Source organism: Syngnathus typhle, linkage group LG13, assembly GCF_033458585.1.
Source record: "Syngnathus typhle isolate RoL2023-S1 ecotype Sweden linkage group LG13, RoL_Styp_1.0, whole genome shotgun sequence".
NCBI lineage: Eukaryota > Metazoa > Chordata > Actinopteri > Syngnathiformes > Syngnathidae > Syngnathus > Syngnathus typhle.
Window position 1 is genome coordinate 10,823,087 of NC_083750.1, and position 12,320 is coordinate 10,835,406.

Here is a 12,320-nt window from a genome sequence, read left to right on the forward strand (position 1 = left end):
TTGCAAAGGCGGGCACGGAGCACACCGGGAGGATACAAAACAAAGCCCCCTACCGGTTACTTTATGTCTTTCAGCGGCGCCCGCGCACAGCTCCCCCGTAATAGTGGAATTCGGGCAGCTTAAGATAACAGGAGGATGGCTGATTGTCTGATGTCTTACTCCTCTGATATGCCGTCGCTTTGTATTCCGCATGATTGCGTCAGACTCCTCTAAAGGCTGCATGGATGCGTTTGCTTGACCATTTGTGAAATGCGGAGAAGGGCCTTTGTCATATCCGTAGAGCAAATACAGAGAGCGGAAGGAAAGGGAAATGCGCCACAATGTGACAACCTGCACAATTTTACGAGATATCCAACATTAGTGTATCCAACTTTCCGCCTTGACAAAAAAAAAATCATGCATCGACTATGAGCCGTATCTGTCTGATTCAATCGGCTTCTCGATTACCTGATCGCGCCTCAGTTACCATTTCAATCAGTTAGAGGAGTGAAGGTAGCAGCCCCGACCAGGTTGGCGAAAGCTAACCGACAATTGTCTCTACGTCGGCGTTAGCATCACAGAGTTGAATCCCATCCAGTCCTATAATCACTGCAAAACTAGTCTGGGCCAAAAAACGCAGTGAAAAAAAAAAAACTCATTTAGAAAAGCTCTAAATACCTTCTCTGGTGGAAAAAAAGGACACTTTCTCTCTTTAATGGCCATCTGCACGGGAGAGGGGAAACAGGGGGGCCGGGGTCATCGCCGCTCAGCTGTCAGCGTTATTAGCGTAGGTAATGGAGCAGACGCTGGATTCATAGGGGTGTTGTTTTCATCCATGGCCCGTTCCTCTACGGTGTCACTTCACACTGATAACTCTATATATAGTCGCTCCGAGCGCTAATGTACGCGAAAACGTAACGGAAACTCGGACGGACGGACAAAATCGTCCATATGAGCTGCCTTTGTAATGCGAGCAGCACTCCAAGCTCCGCTGCACCTTTCCATGCCGCTCGGACGCTCACGCATAAAGTATTTGAGATGTGGGTATTAAAAAAAAAAAAAAAAATGTATGTGAGGTGGCAGTGCACCGCGGCGTCTTAAGCTGGAGGTCGCAGCCCGAACGGGCCCAGATGGATCAGCGCACATTTGCCGTGCAGCTGGCCGCTCTGCTTGGGGACCTGGTGGGAGACTCCTTTGAAAGGAGGGAGGGAGGAAAAAAAATGATATCGCCACCATCCGAGGAGCAATTTAATAGCAGGCCAGAAGACAGCTGGCCACTCTTTAGAGTTTTTTGGCATGGCGGGCTCGCAGAATCGAGGGTGTCCAATTTTTCTCCAGAGACTGGCAGATTTATAGTTCTTTCAGCTGCCGTCACCGTATAATCTTTTATATTTCTCTATAATTCGGATAGGAAACCTCACAATATCTCCACGTGGGGAAAATGGAAGAGTGGAACGTACTGTAGTCAAAAGCACTGCTGGACTTCCAAGTCAATCCATTTCCCCCCCCCCCCCCATCAAAATAATCTGCTCCAGACCTCATTTACCCTCAGTAACATTTCAACTTTTAGAAGGCCATTTATTAGAAATAAAATACAATTAAGTACAACTGTGTGCATGGGATAGCGAGTGTTAAATTCATCAGGATTATTTTTTGGACAGGTAATAAATTATTACCGTAGAACACTGCAATAATGTTTCTCTTATGTCAAGTCAAAAGGGAAAGAATAAAAATAAGTTTTCCCCTAATTGTGTCACCCGCAGTCTAAATCCAGTTGCACTTGAGCGATGCTCTGAAATCTCAAGTCATTTGAATTTTGTGTCTCATCTTCAAAAAAATGGAGCTTCGGCTCAGCTTTGAAAGTCCCAATGTAGTTTTTTGGTGATATTTTACCAGGACGTTTGGAGGTCTTTCAATGACACAAAAGCCCGCTCTGGGTTTTACCAGCACGCCATGATGAAGCCCCGTTGCTTTACTTTGACCCCGCTGTAAACTTTGACATTTGGAGCCTCACGAGGGGGGTCGCTTGTGCTCCATTTATCGTACTGTTTCAAATGTCGCTCCGTGCGGCGCAGGCTGCCTTCTTAAAAGATGAAAAAGGCTTTCTCTTTTAATCTCTGTAAAATCACTCCATTTGGTCTGAAGGACACTTGTAAACAAAACAAACAGCATCCTAGCAAAGTTTTTGTTTTTGTAGTATGGAGGGGGGGGGGGAGGGTCACCTTTAGAATTTTGCTGGGCTGGTGACGGCTTGGAGCCAAGTCAGGGATGAGCCCTCTTCCTGCACAGTGCGACCCGGGCGTAAGACGGTGGGCACCGAGCAAAGGGGTGGGACGCTTTGGGGGACGGAGAGGGGAAAGGCACATTTGCTGTACAGCTGGCCGCTCAGTGGGAAGCGGCCACTGTGGGCTCCCTCGTTTTTATGTTTCCACTTTGGTTTGCGTGATAACACGGAGCTCGTTTTTGTTTTCGATGATTTAAAGGTTCAGTCGTGTAGCTTGTGATAATTTACTTTTATCAGTTGAGGTTTGCAACTTTTCAGCCAAACTAAATCAAGAAACAAAAGAAAGAAGCAAAGAAATACTCTATACTATATTTTATTTTATTTTATTATCCAACAACAAAAACTCTGAATCTGTAAAGGAATTTTCCCCCCTAACAAAAATCAAGCTAGAAAAAAAAACAAACTAAAAATGTCCTCCTCAGATAATTGGCTCACGTTAGATAGTTCAATTTTGAATGTTTGATTCTCATTCCAGCTCATATTTACTTGAAATGTTTCCAGTTGAATGAAATAGCTACATGATAGCTAGATAAAAGTAGAAAATTAATCTTAAAAGTGCCTGTCCAAGATGTTCTGGATGCGGCAAATCGATTAGTGACGTCTGACGGCACGAGTGATTTGTTATTAGAGCATGCACACACGTCATGTGCAAACAAACACTCCTGGTCGAACTCCTCGTTGGAGGCTAGAACGCAAGAAGTCAATAGATCAGGAATTGAGCACCATCAATGTAATCATAATAAAGAGGAGAAAAACCCATCGGAGCTTCGGGCTGGAACAAAAGAAGCCGCCGCGCGTGCTGCATAGCGAGTGTGATATCTGCCCGCTTTTATTAATTGGTGATTAATAACACCTCTCCTTTCGTTAGCGCAGTCACCTCCCGCGCAGCCAAGTGTGCTGCCGCTAATATGCAATTATGTGCACCTTACCGCTTGTTACATTACACCGCTAGCTGACTAATGTTGCATCCATGAGGAGAATTGAAAGCAAAATGAACTTGGGGGGGGGGGGGGATGGACAAAAAAGTGCTGGCAATACAATTCTCAGCTTAATTCAGTCGAGCTTGGAATCAAAGGAAAGTTTTTTTACAAATACCTCCATGCTGAAAGTAGTGCCGACTTTTTGATGTTCTTTTTTTTTTTTGTTGTGAAGCAAAGATAATTGACATCACTGCAGGGATGCGCCTTCCCTAGGCCAGACAAGCGGGGTCTGATGTGGTCCTTATCTATTGATTTTTTTTTCTCTTCCCTGACATTTCCGCACACCTCACAGAATGGGCCAACATGTGAAAAAATATCGGATTTTCTCAGTTCATACGACCTGTTTGTACAATCGCAGTGGGCCGACTGGTTGGCTGTCGCCATGGTGATGTGTACATCGAAACTAGTTTGGCAACAATGTCATTATTTTTAAGAGCCTAATGGAGAATTGACTTGAATGCAGACTGAATGAAGGTAGGCTCCTCCTGTCCTGCCCTTCAGTCTATGTTTTATTGATATACAGGAGGGATGTCTCTTTTGGAGTGTTAATGCCAAGCCTTGTTCTGAAGTGAAGTCCATAAATAGTGCATGATGGAAATTAACCTCGGCGTTACTCCGCCTCTCGTCGGTCTCCGGGGTGTCACCCCTGGATGTGCACCCCTGGTCTGATGAGGTTGCTTAGCAGTCTGGCCGGAGGTGGGTGGCGGGCTGCTCCAGGGAGGGGCGACTAATAGGAGCGGCGCAAACAGATCCCCCCCCCCAATCGCTAAAGGTCAGAGCTGCTAGCGACGCCTCTCAAATCCCACGACTGGCCTACCCGGTGATGCTTTTGCGCCGAGGGCCTCGCGCTGCTGTCGAACCGCGGCGCTCTTAGAAGTTGGCGTCGCTAATGGCGGCGTGATTTAACTTTTGCACCTAAGATGGCCGTTGGTAGAAGGCTCCGATTCCAGTCTTTTGAGAAAAGACACATGCTGATGATTAGCAAAGTTGTCAAAGTTATCCAAAGTGCAGAGCGAGCTTTTTGGTGGTGCTTTTCCAAAACTGTGACTATTCTCATCTAACTTTTACGTCGCCAATGGCTGACAGGGGAGGAGGAGGAGCAGGAGGAGGAGGGAGCGCATGTGTGTGTGTGGGGCATGGGGCTCTGAAAAGGCCCCCCAGCGTCAAAGCCTTAATAATCATGTGAGCAGCGCCGGACTTCATTACCCTCCTGTTCGACAGGCCGAGTGCCAGCCCGGATTGCTGGCTGGCTGTGGCAAGGTCAACGGCGGAGGAAAAACCAGTTACTGTGTTACTCTGGAGCGGAATGGAGAGAGGGGCGGCCATCTGTCAGCTCGGGCCTGCCATACCCGCAGAGCAAATGGACACGGGCGACCAGAGGAGAGGCCACAGACACCCATAGAGCCAAACCCAGTGAGCATAACGCCGAGGCGAGGCGAGGCGCGGGCTCAGCCAAAGAGACGGGCCTCGGTGGCACTAAAACACATATAGACACACAAAGCCAGACTATATCTGCGAGAAATTTGGCAGACGCTTTTGTGTGTTTATGCTTGTTTGTTTTCAGTGTCAGCACACTACTGGGCCCTACTGTTTTAAGTCCAGATGGCAGACCATGTGACAATAATAAAAATCACAAAAAGAAAAAAGTTGATAAAAAAAAAAAAAGTTTTGCTTGGCTCGCCAACAGTAAATGTTTTGATCATGGCGTTGCTTTGTAAGAATTGGGAGCAAAGGTGGCTCAAACTTGAGTGACCAAACAAACATTTACTTCTAAATCTACTCGTACTGTTTCACACTGCTCTGCAAGGACCTTTATGATGTCCTCTGGCTAAAGTGAAGGAACCCTGTGGAATGTTCCACAGCCCCGTAATAGGTTTCAGGTGCTGCAGGCCACTAGCCAGCCAGCCCCCAACCCCAACTCCCTGTGTGTCTCCTCTAAAGGACACGGGAAAACTATAAAATGATTTTCTGTCAACTGTTCACCTTTTGTTGAAAGTTTAGCAAAAAACAGTCTCGATGATTTACACTGGCTTCTGTTGTCGGACTTGCCGGGACAGCGCCGGCGCTTTAAAAACAACGCCAGCTAGAAAGAAATAAGTGCGGTCGTGCTGGCGTTTCCATGGCAACCAACGAGCACCCAATTTCTGCAATATTGACACCTCTCGTTTCATATTAGCACTAGCATCAGCGCTAATCTTCAGAGATTTGTGTGGCGCTTGGATGAACTAGCTTTGATAGTAACCATGTGTAGAATTGTACTTTGAAGCAAAAAAAAAAAAAAAATCCCGACCGCTCGCATTAAAAGGTAGAACTCCGAGATAAAAAAAAAAAATCGATGTCTTGAGCACTAATTGGTGAAGTTGGCGCAGAAACGCAGCTTGCATCCTCAACATTCGGCAACTCAGCACACTTCAAGTTGCTGCTTGTTTTCCTCTCGCACGCAACCCCCCCGGCCGGTTTAAGCATCCACATGCTCCGGAAAACAGGGAGATGGTCCTGGGCTATTCCCGCCCGCATAGCCCCCCTCCTCAAATGAATGGAAATCACACAGGAAACTCCCTGGATGAAAGCCTTATTCGTTATTAAGCTTTAATGTGTAGCAGCGCTTGGATACAGTATTTACCGGAGCTGCTGAGGTGGAATTGTCAGGGAGGTGGCGATATAGACAGGAATTGGTGTACACCCTGGGCTTAATTAAGGAGATCTATTTCCATCTTGTTAGCGGGAGATAATGTGAGCGCTGCCATGCATCGCAAGTTCTCATATTAGACGCTACTTCCTGTTATATTAGATCTGTTGGCACTTCAAGACTGGTGTGCCAAACTCTATCCAGGAGTGATGCCGTGAAAAGTGTCAAATGTTATTTCTTCTTTTCCTTTTTGACACTACCTTGGAATGTGTGTCTGCAACTTTCATTTTTAGACACGAGATGTGTGAGATTGCTGGACCGACCGGGTCTCCTTTGTTGTATTAGCATTAGCACCACTGCTAAATTCATAATGAGCACAAATTATAGCCGGCAAAATATGGACGGACGTGTCAAAGCTCGTTTTTCATTTTAAAAAGGGTGCACTGTTTGCTCATGCAAGGAAATACAGTAAAATTAAAACAAATGAATTCATAACGTTCTTAAAAATCAAGATGGTGATGGACTGGCCAAGACATTTCCTCCCTCAATGAATGTTTTGAAATGTCTTTCCGGCAAGAGAGTGAGTGTATTCCTCACGGCACGTTCCATTTCCAGTGTGAACATGAACGTGGCCTCTTTTTGTCTCTGCGCTTTTTGCCCACCCCCCCCCCGCCGCCTAGAGACGCCAACCTTAAGCCACTCACTGGCTGATTAATCTTTAACATTCATAATTACTAATTAAGTTAGTAAGAGACTTTTAATGTAGTCTTCCTTGAGAGGACAACAGATCATTAGCTTCAATAATGAACGCAGATGAAACGCATAATGGCCTGTGATAGGTGAATAGTGACAGTATGAAATGAAGTGCGGGTGTGTGAGTGTGTGTATGTGTGTGTGTGCGTGGACACCCGAAAAGGTGGCAAAGTGCTCTTGCCGATGCTGCATTAGGAAATTCATCTTAGGGCTCATTAAAACATATATAATCAAGACTGTTGTTCCATGAACATCTGCAGTGGTAACCGTGTCATGGCCACTTTTTAAATCCAAATATTATTTATTCATTCACCCCGGATTTGGTCTCCCTAATGCCTTGGCTGTCTCTCATTATCACATTATTGCATTAGTGTCGGCGCTATCATGGTGACTGTAAGTTGTTGCCCATTAAGAGTCATTTCATCTCTTCTTTTTTTTTTTTTAACGACGATGCTACTCTGGCACATTTTCGTGAGCCGTCCCGCATCGGGGGAAGGTGCTTATGCTGTAATGATTATTATCATTAAGAAGATATTAATGCGCTTAGTGTTTGTGACCCAGCTGCTCATGGCGGCCCGGAGGGGAGGCAAAGGGTGGGTGGGCGTTGAGGTTGCCAAAAAACGGACAGCGCGCGTAGGCTGCCGCCGCCCGCCTGTCCGGAGCTTTGAGGGTCGCGAAAGGTCGAGCATACCAAGGACGTTGCTTTTACGGGGGCTTCATTGCGGCACATTGTGCTCCGTTAGCGAGGTGTGCTACGTTAGCTTAACTGGGGCAAAACAAACATGCTAACGTGGCAGCGGGATATAGCAAACGTATTATGAACTCAGCCAACATTAGCTACACCTCCACAATTATTCTTTTATTAATTTAACAACATATTGTGGCTTGTTGGTGAGATTAAAGTGATGAGAAGCATAACTTTCGTTCTGAGGGTCCAGTGGGAGCTAACGCTGAATACGTTCATCCCCAGAACTTTTGTTTTTCCTCCCTGCATTTGAGCAGCCGTACTTCATTGGCACGCTATCCTCCCGTGTCTTCGTTTCATTAGAATCCGTGAAAAACAAAAACCCAAGCTCACATTTAATCAAAACGAATCGGTATGCAAGACCCGCATAATCAATTGGAATCTCGATGCAGCCAATACGCAGCGTCCTGCAAGCGGGCTTGGCGGAAAGTCAATGACGACAACGCGCTTTCTGCACTCGTTTTCACCATGCGAACGTGGCCGTGAACATTCTTTTTTTGTTCTCCTGATATACGGTGGTGAGTATGACGCGCCATATTGGAATGATCAGATTAACTATTGATGAGGTTCTGCCGCAGCCGTTCTACGGAATGCCGCTCGCTTCCTTCCGAGCTCGTCGATGCGGAGGCGGCCCAACATGCACACTCGTCGCACAATCCATCAGTCAGTGCCTTTCTTCTTCCTGTGTGACACACTCATCATGCCATACACACACGAGGTAGCGTAGCGGGGGCCGCGGGGGCGGCTCCCTGCATGGCTCCCGGGGCCCGGCTGCCAGTTGTTTGCCAGCGTCTCCGTGTGGAATTCATTCAAATTAAAGCGGCGGAATGAGGCCCGGGTCCCAGAATGCCTGGTCCCTCTCCTTCATCAGCATTCCGCCGATGAGAGTAATTAAAGCAGAAATTAATTCTGCTGTAAGCAGAGGAGCCACAGAATAACTGATATTAGAGGCTGAATGATGAATGCTTGGCATCAAGGGAGGTCTCGCGGGGGAACGGAGAGAGGGGAAAATCACAAATCTTTCCCTCCATTTTGCCGTCCTGTTTCTTATTTATGTGCTGCTTGTATTCCACTTTCCAATCTTTGCGTTTGCTCAACTGAAGATATTGGTGCCCACGTGCTCTAAGGCGATTTCACATTTGGAATGAAATGCCCATTGGACGTATTGTTGGATTCGAGAATATGAGCCACACAGAAGAGGAGATATTAATCGAATCTCAAAAACTTCAAACGTGACTTTGAACATGATGCTCTTGTTTTGATTCGGGGTATTCATCACAATCACAATCAATTGATGATCCAAACACAAAAGCCTCCAGGTGATGCTTCTGGTTCCCTGATGCTTTGGTGAGAGAAGGCCAAACAAGTGGAATGGCTTTCCTCCCTTCAATGGAATGGAGCTCTTTATGGTAATTAGCGCCCATTCTGCCATCACGTGTCTAACTCGGATAGAGAAGTGAATGGTAATTTAATGACCTCTCCCCCCCCCTCCCCCTCATGTTTTGGCCTCTGGGTAAAAAGCCCGAGGAGGTGATAAACAATAGATAGATTTGTCTTGTTTGGATTTCACTTGCCTCTCCTAATGGCACGAGGGATCGGCCTCTATTTGGAAAATATTACACGCCCAGATCTGCAGGTAGCTGTGTTGCATTTTTAATTGCTTTTGTGCTAAAGAATATCTCAATAAGATGTTAATGAATGGAAGCGCAGCCTGAGAGTTGCTGACTGTTATTAAGAATTTAGCAGGCTGTCTTCCACTCGGCACAAAATGAATTATTAGGAGCCCTAAAGGGCGCCGATGCTGAGGGGCTACTAAGCGGGGCCAACAGGAAGACGGCCGGGATGGCGGTAAGACCTACCGCAAACTCAGACCAGAGTCCTTTGAAGGTCTGCTGCTTCTTCCCCGTATGTAAAAGAAGGATAGATGCGCCATCCATGGCTTTGTGGAACGAACGAATCAATCCGAGAGTTGAATCATTCTGAATCATTCTCAAAATGACACTTTGTGTCTTTACTTGACCTTAGATGGAAACCACGCTTGTCTTATGACGCAGTCCTGTCCAATATTCCAATCCATGTCCCCAAAGAGGACTTAGAGGAAGTCTAGGAGGAACCAAATGCGAGGGAAATCGATGACATTCCTCTCTCCACTGTCTCGGCCCTGGCTGAATTACCGAAACAAGATGCTGCACTTAGATGAGTCTTTGGAGAGGCAGATGGAAGTAGGGGGGAGAGAGAAAAACACTTTTCGGGACATGGGTGCCATTTAGACCAAGACCATCTTCTTACCCAAAAAGCCACTAAAAGCCGCCAATGATCCTTTTCCCGTCCCTGGCTGGGTAGCGGTTAGCATCCCGCGGTCCAGTCGAGACAGACGTCCTGCTTTTCAGGTCACGGCAAAAACGACCAAGAAAGATGGCAAAGAATGATTTTTTTTTCTTATCCGTTCACGGAATCCTGGGGCATGTCGCGACTGCGGCGATGTCAAACGGGCGTCGTTTAACATCCGCGCCAGGTTTTCTCCTCTGAACTACCAAGATGAAAATGAATCCGGCTCGTTTGGTAGACAGAACAGGGTGCTTAAGGGACCCAATCCCTGTAAGTGCCATTAAGTGGAAATTGCCGTTCGCATATTCCAGTGGTTTGATTAATTACACTCTCTCATGTGCTTTCATAAAGGCCCAATGAAATATGGGGAGCAAATTGCATTGTGTTCCTGTAGCGTGTTACGTAAAAGCAGTTTAATTATTGACACATGTTTTGCCACCTGGCAGGGGAGAGAGACGATAGTCGGACGTGAACGGGCAGAGCCAGACGTTTTGTATTTGTGCTGACCTCCCTTCAGCTCCTCGCCAATCAAAGAGTAACGCTGGATTGTAAGCATTTTACCGTTGCCACTGCGGTCACGTTTGAAAAATATGTGAAGGAGATATTTTACCAAGGCAACAGACGCTCTCCAGGGGATGGAAAGATCCCCGCCGGCTTTGCGTGATATCTGAACACGACTCCTTTTTGATCAGAGTGCGGGCTTAGACGCCGCTTACTTACTGATTCGCGGCGACTTTGATCTCGAGGAAGACAATAAGCTAATGTCTTCATTCCGTGGCTCCTTTCTGATTTAGTCTGAGAACAGCGCCCTCTAAGGCTTAAAGAGGCAAAGCAGCTGTGAGATTCTGATTTGTTTGAGTCCGAAAGATTCAATCGAAGTCAGGAGCGCTTGTAAATAATAGGTCGTTTGGTTGCCATCTTTTCTGGAGTTGCGCCCTCCGCAGTTACAGAAACTAAGCGAGAGGAATGCAGTTGCTCCACTCTTTGTGTGATCCTTCAGTTTCTCTGACGTGCCAGGAGGACACCGAGATGCAGCTTGTCGTCTCTTTCCGCCAGCACTTGTTCAGCATGAACCAGATGAGATTTAACGCACATGTTGTAATTTCTTGGTCCATTACTTAGCTTTTATGGGGTTTTTTTTCCCCCCCTCCACGAGCTGGGCCCTACAGTGTCATGGAGGTTAAGTAACCTCCAGAAGCTGTTTTGCCTTTTAGGTTTGTCTGTCTTGAGTCTAAACGGCAGGATGCATCTTATGCTTTGATTCAGGTTGCATTATTCGGCATCAGCTCAAAATTTAATTCCATGCTGCAATTCTTTGCCCCAAACACAGCGCCCTCTACTGTTGCGGCAAGTAAATAACATTGCTACATGCCATCTGTCGTCAGGAGCAGTATTTAGACCCGATTCAATTGTGCATTCTGCAGTGGATGGAGGTATTAGCTCTTAAAATCCTCCTACTGTCATCTGATCCCAGAGCTGGATGAGAACAGCAGGCTTCTGGTACTTAGTCCCAAGCTGTTCCTGTTTGCCCAAAACGACCGGCCTTGTGCACACTACCCCGATCTAGTTGACTGGGCTGCGTAAGTTAGCTCGGCAGTCCTCGTCTCCTTCGCCAGGCTCCCCCCCCCCCTCCCCTTAAAACGCTCTTGGACCAGGGCTCAGGCTGCACCTTTTGAGTTCCATCGGGACCACGGGGGCCAGATGGAGGAATTTGATTAACCGGCAGTGGAGGACCAAATGTTCAATTGGATACAGAAGCGGGAGCGGGAGATGAGGCAGGGTAGAGGGAGGAATCTAAAATGGCCGGTCATGTGCGCCGGCCAACACTTTCCAAAGGGGAGCCCAAACAGACAGGGAGGTGTAGTAATGCACAAGCTCTTTTCCAAGTACCAGCTGGGCCTTTTAGGAGCCGCTATCCCCACAGCAGACACTCGGCAGTCTCCGAGCAGCTTGACTTTACCATATGTGGAACTTTTTTATGCTCCACCTGGTTTCCCCGGGGGAGCTGTGCCGCTGGGATGCCGCAGGCAGGTGAATTGCTCTTAATGCAAGGCACTGAATCACTGGGCCAACAACACGGGGGAGGGAGGGAGGGATGGAGGCTGCCTGCCCGCCTGCCTGCCTGGGGAGGCAAAATGGATCTGCGGAATGACTGGCATGGACCGCCGCGACCTTGGAGCCGCTGCCCTGCCCGGCGTGGAGCGGAAAAGGTGGACGTGTCATTGCGCCTCTGCTAATAATACACGTACTTTGGCAGCGGCCATTCATTTCTTCCATAGCGATTTCACCGCGCCTGCAGATTACACATTATTTGAATAGGTAATGGGGCGTGACTTGATTATAATTAGCGTTATAGAGCCGTCGAGCTAGTGCTTTGAAATGAATTTGAAAATAGACGTCGTTCGCTTCCGGGCTTCAGAGCATATTACCGCCATTGTTGGTGTTCTTTGGATTATCGCTCTCCCTTTCTAGCCAGGGTGTCCAAATATCTTCATCTTTGGCCGACCGCAGAACATTTGGACAGACACGCGTTTGGCTCATTTATGTGGTCAGCTGCAAAAGTGTTGATTTTGGTGCAGTCTTCCTTCTCGCTCCATTCCAGGAGACGCTGATGTTCCACCT

At 47.2% G+C, this 12,320-nt stretch overlaps 1 protein-coding gene across 3 annotated transcripts in view; it reads left to right on the forward strand.

The window, feature by feature from the left end:
- LOC133165380 (zinc finger protein 521) overlaps positions 1 to 12,320 on the forward strand; it is a 72,465-nt gene that overhangs the window by 35,194 nt on the left and 24,951 nt on the right. For 2 of the 3 annotated variants that reach the window (XM_061294996.1, XM_061294994.1), the window contains exon 7: positions 4,465 to 4,656. The exons of the other annotated variant lie outside the window; for it this stretch is intronic. In XM_061294996.1, coding sequence (XP_061150980.1) covers positions 4,465 to 4,656 — 192 coding nt within the window. The remainder of the gene's footprint in view (positions 1 to 4,464; positions 4,657 to 12,320) is intronic. 3 annotated transcript variants of the gene reach the window in all.